The sequence below is a fragment of the Gadus morhua genome, chromosome 1 (assembly GCF_902167405.1).
Source record: "Gadus morhua chromosome 1, gadMor3.0, whole genome shotgun sequence".
NCBI classification, from domain to species: Eukaryota; Metazoa; Chordata; class Actinopteri; order Gadiformes; family Gadidae; genus Gadus; species Gadus morhua.
Genome location: NC_044048.1, coordinates 6886064 through 6899767, shown reverse-complemented (window position 1 = coordinate 6899767; position 13704 = coordinate 6886064). Strand labels below are relative to the sequence as shown.

Here is a 13704-nt window from a genome sequence, read left to right as displayed (position 1 = left end):
AGCCGTATATTTATATTATTAAGGAAAAATTCATGCATCATATTTGTAGAACATGGCCTAAAACATGTTTAGACAGATAACACATTAAAACAGGATTGTTGTAGAACTCAATTATACTGTACCGGTATTAGTCCAACATTAACTGTAAAATAAGGAACCAAATTAAATCAGTACATGATTCCTTAACTCGTATTGACATCGTTTTCAACTAGCCTGTTTACTACAACAGCAGAATAGAAGTCCTGAAATGTCATGGTTTTTAGTTTTGGTGTGCCACCCCAAGATTAGTGGCCCCATATAGCCACCCCTATGAAATATTTCTGGGGGTACCACTAGCTAACGATCAAGGATGTGTGTCACACAAATGCTTTTCTCTCTGAAATATTTATGTAAATATATAAGTAGACTACATTTTCTGATCGTATGATCTTTCAATCATACAGAGACAGATGAGCTCGGAGCTCCCACAGAAGAAGTTGCCATAAAGTGTAGAAAACGCAAAGAGGAGAGAGTAATAGATCTCTTAATGAAGACAAGATTATACAATATAATTTGGTAATTGTATGATTATAGAATAATGTCAACTAGATTTTGTTCTATATACTCTGGTACGGTAAGTGGTGGTATGCAATTGACTGCATGGTGATGAAAGCTCAGAGCCCAGAAGGATTTCAAGACTCATAATTAACAATAAATAAATTGATAAAATACATGCAAACATGTTGTTGGCCTCGTTGCTGCGCTTGTAGTCAAACGCCCAGCATTGGGCATGCCAGTCTGCAGCCGGCAGAAGCTGAGCCAATCCCAACTGATGCTCATGATGTCGGACCAGCAATGGAACGCCGATATCCATTAAGTGTTCCGTAACCTCGTTTTGCTTGTGTTCCCCTTTAGCCGTTTGGCCATGCCAGTAGTACCCCCTGACTCATGTGCATTGATCCCATCAAACATTTTATCAACCCTGTCTGTGGTTGACCATTGTCCATGTGTTAAATAAATCGGATTATGTGTAAATTATATATATGATACCAATTTTGGTATCATATATGGCGTCAATGGCGTCCCTGCTGTGGTGCAGGGTCTTGGCGTTCCCGTAGGGACCCACCCCACCGAGCCCTATGATCTGGACGACCTGCGGAAAGCGCCTTTCTAGTATACTGGAAGAGAGGGCAACCTCCCACAGCATTGGAAAGAGTTCCCTGCTGTGGTAGAACTTGTGCGTCAGTGGGATAATATACAGGAACATGGTGGTGTAACATATTTTTATTACTTTAATACATTTTGCAAAAAGCAGTTTGCACAGAAACGATTGACTGGTTGCAAAATTCCACCACACAAACAGCACCCTGTCCAACCCCCGCCTCCAGCAGGCTCCTCACCAGTGCCAGGGTCTCTCTCTCTGCCTGATGCTGCTGCTCTAACCCCTCCACATCGCCGGCGGTCTGGGACACGTGGCCCTGCTCCACCTGCCACAGGCCGTAACGGCACTCCAGCACAGGTCAGCCAGGAGAGCCCATCGGTGAAACCATCTTGTGGACCTTGGCCTCCGCTGCCTGATGTTTGGCAAGGGCCAATCGATAGGGCCGCCCGCTGATTGGCCAGGCGGAACCGGTGTCAATGGCAGTGGTGGTTTTAGCAAATTGGGGGCCCAAGGCAAAGATATGTATGGGGCCCACCTCGTCCCATCTTTAAAAGAGAACGGAGAAAAAAAATACTGACTGAATGATGGATAGGCAGGTAAAGCTAATCTACGCGGAAGTAAAGGGTGGAGATGAGAAAAAATACCTTCCCCTTTAAACCCTGCATACACTTCTTTAATCCAAAATGAAGATGGAAAGCAGAGAACACAAAAAGTTTAGCAATGCACAAACTAATAGTCATAGTTCAGATAACACCTGTCTTTGCCAAAATTAAAATGGTAAAAAAAAAATTATGTCTGTGTGTGTATATATATATATATCAGTTATTATATATTGTACGTAACATGTGGCCAAATCACCAAGTTCTGCCACATAATTCCTTCTCATTTGCTATGTTTCCTTTCAGGGGATCATTGAGGCCACTGCCACCACAGAGGCCACTTCAGCCACCCCTTCTGCATTGGTAGCCCTAGACCCCCAACCCCTAGGGAGAAAGATGGCCCATCCACTGATGGTTTGAAACTGACAGGTTTGTGGTGACAAGAAAAATCACCACAGCTGAAGCCGGTATTATGAAACTCAAAACAACCGGCAACAAACTTTACATCTATTCACGTAAACGCTGTTCACGTCTACTCATGACGCAACTGGTTCTTGGAGGGTTACCCCATTTCGAATGGGACCCCTCTCCGGTGTAGCAGCACCATTGCTTGGAATTCTCACCAAACCATTGCTGGCTTTCTGTCTTGCTCCGAAAGTCTCTGCTCTCAAGTCTCTCTGCTATCCGGTAATATTATGCACTATTATGCATTTCATTACATGTCTTCTGTACTTACTGACCTCAAATTTCAAGTTTAAGTCGTACATTATTCATATTTTGTCAATCATAAGTTGCCGTTCACATCTGTCAAGGTAATACATTTCATCAATTTTTTGGGGGGAATACTTCTCCCGGCTTACTATATACAGCCATAGTCCCCATGAAGAATGATTTGATGGCGTCTAATTGCCAATTGTGTTGTCACTAAATAGTTTGGAAATAGCTTCTCCTGATTTAAATTGTTTCTTGTTTCATTCTATTATTATATCGTCACCTTTTCTTTTGTTTATTTTTGCTGTTCCCAGTGCAACATAAAATGTGAGCCCACAAATTCATTCAAGGCACACACAGATATATTGTTCAACTTTGTTTATAGAATTTTTTTCTTTTTCAGAAACATTTTGAAAAAGTTGGTTACTTTGTCATTGTTTAAAAAACAAACAATTGGAATAACTCAAAACACATTTAACAATTGTTTTTTCAGATGTCAGGGAGAACGATTTAATGGAAAAAGTAGGACTGCTGTTCTCAGTAGATGCTGGATCATCATTCTTCTGCCATCTACCTCAGCCACAAGCCTCATTAATTAGAAATTTAGGGGAGTAGGCCTGTACAAGGTATAAATCTCAGGACTCTGGATCTATGAGACAAAATCACTATGCATCGGACCACTGTGTTAGTGCATATTAAAGGAAAATGCTATTTGTTGGTAAGAAGGAAAAAATCCTCCAATTTGAGAGGTCCATGATACTACTTTTTTTAACTAATAGGTCCAAATAACAGTGATGCTTTGTACATGTCAAGCTGTGACAACTGGGTCATCCTTGGCCAGTCCAATATATAAAACATATCTTACTTCCTGTAATAGTTCACTTTGCTAGGTTAAAGTGCAGATATGCATTTCCTCATTAAACAACTTTATTTTCATACTAAAGAATCATACATACTGATCTTGTGTTGGTAGCAAGCTAAACTAAAATGTCCCCCAATTTTTTAATTGCTTTTAAACGCCAGAAAACGATGCGCACTTTTCATGTTTCACAGTGGCTATGAAAAAAATGTGTGCTTTTATGTGCGTTATCGGACCATATTTGTGCTGCTGGGTGTTGAAAAGTTATTATAGCCTAATAAAGGTTTTTACAAAGTTTTGGTTTGGCATGGATATAATGACATACCTAATGTGTATAATAAGGATATTATACCAATCTAGTCAACTTCCTTCAGTCAACCTTTCAAATAACCGAAGGCCCATTGTTGTCTGTGTCTAGGAAAAGGATATACATTACTTCTGCCCAACATCCAAAATGCTTCAAACATGGAAGGACTACAATGCACAGGTCTCAGTGGATGTGTTGCCTTTTCAGACGACACATCCTAATACAGCATAAGATAAATGAGAATGAACAGTTCTGAATCCATTTCAACATTACATACCAAAAAGAATAATGGAAATACAGGCCCTAATGTACACTGAAAACACAGGCAGGACTCACAACAGGCTATTCAGTCTGCAAAGCTGTGCTGCAATGTTGTTCATTTTTGTATTCTGTTAATGAGACACTACAGGCTATTCAGTCTGCAAAGCTGTGCTGCAATGTTGTTCATTTTTGTATTCTGTTAATGAGACACTACCGTTACCACAGGCTTGCCACACACACACACACACACACACACACACACACACACACACACACACACACACACACACACACACACACACACACACACACACACACACACACACACACACACACACACACAGTGCATCAAACATCAAGCATCCAACACCCATCTTGAACAAAATAATGTCCATGCGTGCAACACAAAGGCAGCAGTCTGGGATAGTCTTTGGATCAAAACCTAGCATGTGGGTTGGCAATGACACCATCTTGTGGAAGGTCCTTGATGGGTAGGTCCCCCACATCTCCAGCGCCCTGGTCAGTGCTCTCACAGCTGCTCTGGGGGGACTCTGGGGGGGGCTGGTAAAGAATGCTGGCCAACAGGAAGAATATGATCCCCATCACCTGGGTGAGGCAGAATCATGCTAAATAAGAATCATCATCATCAGACTAGACTCCCAACTAGAACCAGAAAACGTTGACCACATTACTCCTAGTTTCTCCTGCCTCCAATGGTTTAGTGGCTTCCAATTAATGCCAGGTCAGGTTTCACACTGCTAATACTTACCTATTCATCCTGCAAGGATAAGCACCTTCCTACATGCAAGACCTTATTACTCCCCTCTGTCCTTTTCAGCCCCTCTGGTCTTCAGGGGTCTTCTACACATTTTAAAACGTCCACCTGTAATCAAGCTGGACTGCTGATTAATTTGAATACAAACATATAACCTTTCTCTGTTCTCTCTCATTGGCCTCCTCCCATTACAGCTGGTTCCTGTAATCACTAGGTAGTTGACAGTTACCTGTTAGCCAGCACTAGGCAGCTGATAGCAAGCACTAGGTAGCTGACAGGTACCTGTTAACCAGCACTAGGTGGCTGATAGCCAGCACTAGGTAGCTGACAGGTACCTGTTAGCACTAGGTAGCTACAGGTACCTACCTAAATATAGCCTGTAAGGCCATGATTAAGGGCTACATAAATAAAATTGACTTGAATCATCATTATCATCCTCAACAACCAGATCCAGCATGTCGTAAAATGATGGCCATTGTCATGACCCAAAACAAGCCTCATGAAATATGTCGACAACTCATTTATATTAATTAATATTGTTATATTTTTTGCACAGTTACTTAGGTGTCATATGAAGATACTAAGGTTCTCCCTTAACAATCGGACATTCAAATAACCTTCCAAATCTAAATTAAGCTTCATGAATGATCAAACAATGCTAGAAAGAAACTACGATTCATGCAATGTCAACCATAAAAAGCAGTAGTGAATTTGTCAACGGAATCTACTTAAACAAACAACAAAAATGAATTGCATGATGGATGAATAGCAATTAATTAGGATTTGGTATGGATTATTTCAAGGTCATTTAAAACGGCTGTTTGATAGGTAAAAGGTTTTTGAACCAAGGTTTTTGTTGATGTAAATGTTTGTTTTACCAAGGAAAAAAATAATCAAAATACTGGCTAAATAAAGAGGTATATCATTGAACCACAAACCAAGAAAGGTGTTTAAACAACAAATCTGTATTCTCCCATATTATGTGGGGCTAGAGGTCATATGGAAACGAGTTTGTTCTTTAGAAATCTTCCCCAAGAGCTAGCTGTGGTATACAGTAGTAACCAACTTTACAACTGAACATTACATCAGTGGTAGTTAAGTAGAAGTTTCTGGTGGCTTCTAAATGTGTTGAAGAAGTATTATTAAAAGTATGGACAACTCCGAAACACAGCAAGGAATTAGTCTATTAGGAAATAATTTAAATCGGACACCCAAAAATGTGTTAAAACACAAATAAATCCATTTGGTGATGATTACCTTATATATGATTCCAGTTACAAGGGTGTATTGGCTCATGGCAGAGTTTTGATAGAGGTAGCAGGAGCCCTGCTCACCACACTTATCCTGCCACAGCAGGCAGGATAAGTCGATCACCGATCCAAACGCTATGGGCCCGGGGACACTACCTAAACAAAAGCAACAGTCAAATGTCATGTGGATACATGTTTTTGTGCAGGGTTCTCCCCGAAGAACAAGACTATTGTGACATAGGCGTTCAGTTTACGTGAGTTCTTTCCATTTTATTGCTTGAAATGGTGTGATTTGTGAATAGGAACTTCAATGTAAAGAGGGTCGTATCCCAGGAGCTCTGCGTTTGGACACATGCTCAAAGCTATAGCACGGCTGTAGGGTGTGGGGGCTCTCAGTGAAAACACTGTACAGCTTTGAACATATGGGGGTACTTCAAATGATTATGAAACAAAAGATGGTTTGTACTGGTTTCAAGGAAATGACACCCGAACTAGCACTACTCAGGAGCACGGGCCACCATGGACCAATCTGCGGGGGACCCCTTGTTTGGTTTGTGTTTTTGCTGAAAAGCCAGAGATGCATGGATGCGTGACAGTGTTTTGTGGAAATAGCCATAGCGTTCGACTAACGCATTTGGATGCGTGTGCGTGTGTTTATGTGCGTGAGGTCAGGAAAGGGATTTTCTTGGTTAAGCCATCGTGTTTCGATGATACATTTAGATGTGCTTGTGCGTTTGTAATTGTTCATCAAGTGTTTTGAAACAGATGCCTACCAAGTGTGCGCACCACGATCCACTGGATTCCTAATCCAAAAGACCTCTGGCTGTCCGGCACACACCTGCAAAGGGAAGACGTTCACTTCCAATATAGTACCCTTTTTGGACATTGAAGGGTTCCTACATACTTTCACACACCGACGGTGGAGTCAACCATGCAGGTCGGGAGCAGTTAGGGTTATGTGACTCGCTCAGGGACACCTCAACACTCAGCTTGGAGGAGCTTGGGATCGAACTAGCAACCTTCTGGTTACAAGTTAACCCATTCTTTCTCCTGAGCTAAGCCTTGCCCATTTGGCTTTGGGCTGAGCTATGTCTTATATCGCCATGGAAAGGTTATCTATGAGTCATGGTGCATGCTTTGCCATAGCCATCCTTACATCCAATTTGTGTCCATAACGTTATTCTGCTGTCATATCCCTGTCAGAAGATGAGCACCATTTGTGCTTGAATGTATATCTAATGAAGCTTTCTGAAGCGTCCAAGACATGGACTTTATTTTTATTTATTTTTTATATTAGGATAATTTGGTGCTATAACAATAGCATGGCTGTTAAACAAAGCTAAGGATTGAAATGACTTGATTACAAATTTGGCCGATATAATAAAAAATATGTCCCAGAAATGGACAGGCATTAATCCATTATCTAATTAACCCTCACCTCAAGGTGGCAGTAAGCGCTGGAATGCTACAGAGAAAAGTGAAGGAGATAACGATGAAGAACAGCGAGAGGAAGGCCGGCATGTGGTTACAGGAGCCAGAGCACTTCCCTGCCAGGGCCATGCCCACTTCCTCTGTTGTGTTCAGCACACAACTGCATCCAGAGTACACCTACACACACACACACACAAAAGAGAAAAGGCAGGTTAAAGCAAATTAATTAGGATCTTTGGCTGAATCCGAATACTTAGTACATACTATTTCTGTTCAGTGTCTACTACTTGACCGTACCACACTTGACTGGTTAGTACGGTCTACAGCTATGCGTAGAACGTCTCCGAACGCTTCAGAACATCGCCGAAACTCCACCGGATATTTTGAGATGACGTATCTCCCCTCAGATGCCGGCAATATTACCTTGATAAGTTACCTGTTTTCCGTCTTGTCATCGTTGCTATTAAATTAAAAATGTCTCTTTTTTAATTAATTACTTACTTTACTTTTTTACTCATTTTAATGTCTCTTTTTTTCGCCGCATTCTACGACGTCTTTCTGGTGGTGTCGGGTCAGCCATCTCTTCTTCGTTCGTTACCAGACTCCGGTTGCATTGTGGGATAGCGTAGTGAACTCCGTTGTTTACTGTGGCGGTAGTACGCATTCGGAAACGTTTTCCGTACTACACAATGCGTACTGAGCATTCGGACGCGCTATATTTGTGGCGTACTACAAAATGCATACTATATAGCAGTCAAGTATGAGTATTCGGATTCAGCCTTTGACTATAATTTTGTTCTTTTTCTGTTCTCAACTGGTAATCAGTGGCCATTTTGATGTTGAGCATTGTTAAAACATTTAAGATGTTTTAACAATGCTTAATAAACACTTAATAATGTTGCAATTAATGTTAACAACCAGCAAAAACCAGACCAAACAGAACGGACAGAGCTATTATTTACCGGGGTGGCACAAGAAAACAATATTGAAGTGTTATCAACCACGATTGCAAGTACAATTTAATGGGACTGCCCCTACACCAGGCTACGTGACTACGTCACTATGAGACCGCCCCTACACTAGGCTACGTGACTACGTCACTATGAGACTGTTCCTACACTAGGCTACGTCACTATGAGACTGCTCCTACACTAGGCTACGTCACTATGAGCCCGCTCCTACACTAGGCTACGTCACTATGAGACCGCTCCTACACTAGGTTACGTCACTATGAGAATGCTCCTACACTAGGCTACGTCACTATGAGGCTGCAACTACACTAGGCTACGTCACCATGGGACTGGACCTACACTAGGCTACGTTAATATGAGACCGCTCCTACACTTGGCTACGTCACTATGAGACTGCACCCACACTAGGCTCGTCACTATGAGACTGCAACCACACTAGGCTACGTCACTATGAGACTGCAACTACGCTACGTCATGATGCAGCGCCGGATTATATGTACGGGGTTCGCGGTGTGTGTTCTAATCATAAGTACACCATCAATTGTAGATCAGTTGACAAATCATGTTGACCAGTAAGTTACAGATCCTAGTGCGGATCAATCATGAGGTGCATTTTGGATGCTGATTGAGACTAGATTTGGAAACTAGTAACTCGAACAGCCCCTTTTTATTCCCAACAAAATGTTTGATTCAGTGATTCTGCATGTTTGAATCTATACCTATGTACAGAAAATATTTGACATATAGATCAGTTGTGGTCTGGCCAATTGATGCACTCTCATCTTAAACATTCAAATCCGGGATGATTGCACGTCGGTGAATAGTTACATGTGATTTATAAAGGCTTAGTAAGCCATAGATAGTCCTCAATTTAGATGAACTCACACAAAAAAAATATTAATCCTAATGCTTTTTAACGACTTGAACTAATCGTGAATTGAAGCATTCAATTAAGCTTTAGCGACACATTAGAAATAGTTTTTTAGATTATTCACCTTGGAACAATGTAAAGTCATGGCATTCATTGTGACGTTTTTCTGTAACGAGGCAGTGGATGGCGGTGGTTTGTGTAACCTGCACGTTGAGTCTTAAAGGCTCTGAAGTCGACAAATGGTCGTCTGAACGGTGCGCGGGGGACGCATATTACCACATTATTGGTTCAAGCACGGCAACTACAAAGTAGGCTTTATAAGTGTAGAGTGCCAACAATAAGGTTTTTAAACCTGCACAACCTAGTAATAATTACTGGCTAGAGTCTGGAGTAGGATGGTTAGAATGATTAGTCATTTTTTGTATTGGTAGTCTCTGAAGATCAGGCCTCGATCACGTCGACAGCCTCTACCTAAACCAATCGGGGGAGGGCCTTGGAGGTCATGAAGCCCAGGGAGTGCAGAAGTCTAATTAAAACAAATGATAGCACTGACCAATGAAAGTGAAGGAATCTACATAGCAATTATTTTCTTTTTTTAAATCTGAAATAGACTGAATAACGATTATAGAATATAAACACAAGTCTGCATGGGGTCTGCAGAGCCTGACTCTGAATGGCCGCAGATATCAGGAGGGTTGTATCAGTCAAAGTAGAGGAGAAACAAATTTTGACTCCAACGAGATGCAGGACAGCGTACCTGTCTCCCAGTCGTGGCGTCGGTGTGATGGAGGGTGCTGCAGCCTGCGTGGCAGGGAGAGTAATACATGACGCCGTCGCCCCCACACACCGGGTTGTACAGCTCCCGGGCACAGCTGCAGCCTGAGTTGCATTCAGCGAGCAGGCTGTCAGGCTCCAGGTCAGAACTGGGGTGCAGAGAGGGGAGACAGCAGGGGATGCATGTAGGAGTGGAGAGAGAGAGTGTTAATGAGGTAAAAAAAATCATCAACACTCTTACTCCACTTTCAATTGAAACTAGGAAAGCCATCAACGGTCAAGCTACTCAAATTTTCTATTTAATGTTTTGTATTTTCTCGGCTTGACTTGAAGACACTATGGGCCCTATTTTAACGGTCTGAAACGCAAGTGAGAAGCGCCAAGCGCAAGCAGCTTTGAGGGCGGTTCTATGGCGATGTCGCTAGTTTACCGACGCAAAAAATGACTCTTGCGCCAGGCGCATATCTAAAAAGGGAAGTAGCCTAATTACCCGTAGGTGTGGTTTGGGAGTAACGTGCAAACCGATGAGAGTGCCAGCTCCCATCCCCTTTAAGAGCCATGAGCGCATTTTGAATCCGACGAGTTGATATTTTGACAGCGCGTCTGCAGTCTCCAATGAGACAGATGCACATGAATTTCAAACTTCAAATGGCTCAGTTTATGGCCAAATAATATGGCCTAATTCACACATGGAAAAAGGTTTTCTTCCACAACTTCAGAAATACTGAGTCCTCAAATAAATTTCGGCAAAGAAACGTATATAATATAACATATGAAGTGCGGTAACTGTGGTTCTATTTAATGATATACGAAATACATTATAAACATCGTTTCTTATCAGAATTGTATTCATTATCGTTATCGACTTGTGTTCCTAATATGCATGTGTCCCCCCGTTAATATACATTGCCATGGACTGTATTATGCGCTACGTGTTTAGTTTGCGTGTGTTTAAACAGATGGATGCACACACGCGCACCCACATTCATTAATTATTTTACACATACACACACGCGCGCCCGCATTCATTCATTCTTTTATTCATTCATTCATTAACACTCACTCGCGGTAAAACAATGTTTTCTCACGATCAAATACTCATCAATCCTAAAAGTTATGGGCATGTACACGATGTCTGTGTCAAGAAAATATGTGTTTGCTGTACGGTGTTTGCAGATGCATTGATTTAAAAGTACAACTGATTACCGTATCAGCTGTTCTTTCCCAAATAATTTCCCAAGAATGTGTGGCTAGGTAGATGAGAGAAGTAAAGTGTATGCGCATGCAACATTATGCATGCGCCCTTAAAATAGCATCTGAACAACGCACCACTGACTTTAAACCAGGCATTTCCTGGTTTGTGGCGCAAGTGGTTTCTGAAACTGCAAAATAGCACCAGGGAACATTTGCGCCAGAACACGCCTCCTCCTTTCGACGAACCGCCCATTGGGGTGCAAGATCATTCCCTAATTAACCGACGCGTGGCGCAGGAGGAAAAGAACGCTCTGCACCAGTTGCAAACAAGCAACGACACATGCGCCAGTGATTAAGTCAATTGCGCTGGATGCAAGATAGGGCCCTATAAGTCTGTCAGTGAAACATATGTTGCTTCCTGGATAGGGCTGAACAATTAATCTAATTCTAACCGACATAGTAATTAGTATAACTAATTTAACATTTTTTTATTAAATGTTCTTAATCGCAAAGGCAGCAATTAAAACAGTCTTTGTTTTAAAAGCCCTGTTCCAGGGTTTATTTTCCAACGAATTTGTGCAATTTGCTTGTTGGTAATAAAGATTTAAACTGTTATTTATTGTATTTAATGTTGTTAGGTATCACAAAACTGAATGTAATACGAAAAAGTAGGTAATATTTTAGCAGTTTGCTATTGATTCTCATTTCCCCCAGAATGCATTGCATGACGTCACTTTGGGGAGACACGGACCAAAGCTGCATTGAGACCCTTGAGAGTAGACTAGTAAGAGAGTGTTCTGCAGATTATACAGATGCATAGATAAATACATAGATATTATATATAGTTAGTAATTGCTACAAGTGAACCTCCTAAGATGGCACAATTTGATTGGTTCGCTATATCGGGATATTGGGCAATATCCCATGATTGACATCTCAAACTCGATATTGTTTTCATCGCAAAATGTCTGCTAATAACAATAACAAATTGACCTTCGTCCTCGGGGGCTATTCACACTATTCACTTCGCCTTCGGCGAATAATTGTTGACTAATATTTCCCCCAGGGGACAATAAAGTAAAAGTCTAAACCCTAATGGCCTAGATAGATAGATAGCCTAGTCAAGTCTTTATTAATACCAAACTACACAAATCGTCGGGAATTCATTTAGGTGATTTGGCTCACACAGTATAGCCCACAAGACCACACAGAACAAGGGAGAAAACAAGTCTGACTGGACATACACAAAATACATCACATTAAAACTAGACACATGCGTTGATAGATAGATGGACAGACAGATAGAAAGATAATTAAATATGTCTATTATTTGCCTTGCAGAGCCAGCCAATCCTGTGCGCGTATGCAAATTAGCCATGAGCGCCGAACACAAGAAAGACCAATGTTGAGAAGTCATACTAAAAACGGATAGCAAGCGAAAGCTAAACCAGACTGTATCAATCACATACTTTGGATCCATTCTAACTTATGGGAAGAGGCTAGTCTTTAAATCTTTGCAGTGACTGAATGTTGATGATAAAACGGATTGTTTTGCATAAGATGAGTGTGTGCGACTGTGCGTGTCCTTTTCAGCTTCGGCATACTGCATGGTTATGAAGGCCTTGTGGTTAGTTGTGGTCTTAGGGAAGCAGCCTAGACTTGGAGTTGGATAAGTTGGAGTGATTGTGTACGGGCGTGCGAGAATAAGAGAGAGAGCACACCCGCCGGGGTGATGTTTGGCTTGTTGTGGGCTGTCTGTCAGCATCCGCCAGGTTGGACGGTGTGCTTTGTGTATGTGTTCAAGTTACATCTGTCGGGTCGTATTTGCGGTAGATTGATGGTTAAATATTGTCACACCACGATCGGTTATACTGGCAGGCACTCATTTGCAAGTGCACTGATTGCATGTCCGATAGACTAAGTTAGCCCATAGCTATAGCATCATGCCTTCTATTTCTAGATCTTCTGACTAAGTTTACCGGTACTTACGACATAATCACTGTCACTAGATATAAAGAAGACATTGACTTTAACTCGGTGCTATTCACTGACAGTAAAAATAAATAAAGCGTTGTTGTTGTATGCACTGCTGTTCATTGACTAGCTCCAGCGCTCGTTGCTGCATTGCTAAATGATGGCAACTCTCCGGTCATTCTCCTCTGATGCATTTAATTGGCTTTGACCGCCATCAGTTCTCGGCAATTCCTCATTCGCCCTCTCACGTCTGACAGGTTTGAAATTATACTGCTGTGGGCCATCATGCGTGTTATTTGTGGTTCTTGCCACCTCTTAGACGCCATAGTTCTAGTACTAGGCTGAGGCTACAGGGCTTCCAGCACGTCTCACCAACGTGACTACATTGCCGAATGGCGTTAGAAAAGACCCGTTACTGCCAAGAACTGGACTTTAACAGTATTTTGGAGACATTTTATAAATGATCCACCTATTTTGAGTGCTTTATGTACCCATTAATCAAAACTTCCGGTTAACCTGCACGTAGGCCTTTAATGTTCCACAATCTAACCGGTTTGAATCGGAAACAGAGGGCCACGTGGGGATC

The 13704-nt window shown here is 41.8% G+C and overlaps 1 protein-coding gene across 9 annotated transcripts in view; it reads right to left on the bottom strand.

The window, feature by feature from the left end:
- Positions 1-2814: 2814 nt before the first annotated feature.
- Positions 2815-13704, bottom strand: part of slco4a1 (solute carrier organic anion transporter family, member 4A1) — a 37035-nt gene continuing 26145 nt past the window's right edge. For all 9 annotated transcript variants that reach the window (XM_030362702.1, XM_030362696.1, XM_030362705.1 and 6 more), the window contains 5 exons: positions 9934-10099; positions 7342-7511; positions 6677-6741; positions 5911-6059; positions 2815-4484 (listed from right to left, as the gene is read on the bottom strand). In XM_030362702.1, coding sequence (XP_030218562.1) covers positions 4314-4484; positions 5911-6059; positions 6677-6741; positions 7342-7511; positions 9934-10099 — 721 coding nt within the window. In that variant the 3' untranslated portion in view covers positions 2815-4313. The remainder of the gene's footprint in view (positions 4485-5910; positions 6060-6676; positions 6742-7341; positions 7512-9933; positions 10100-13704) is intronic.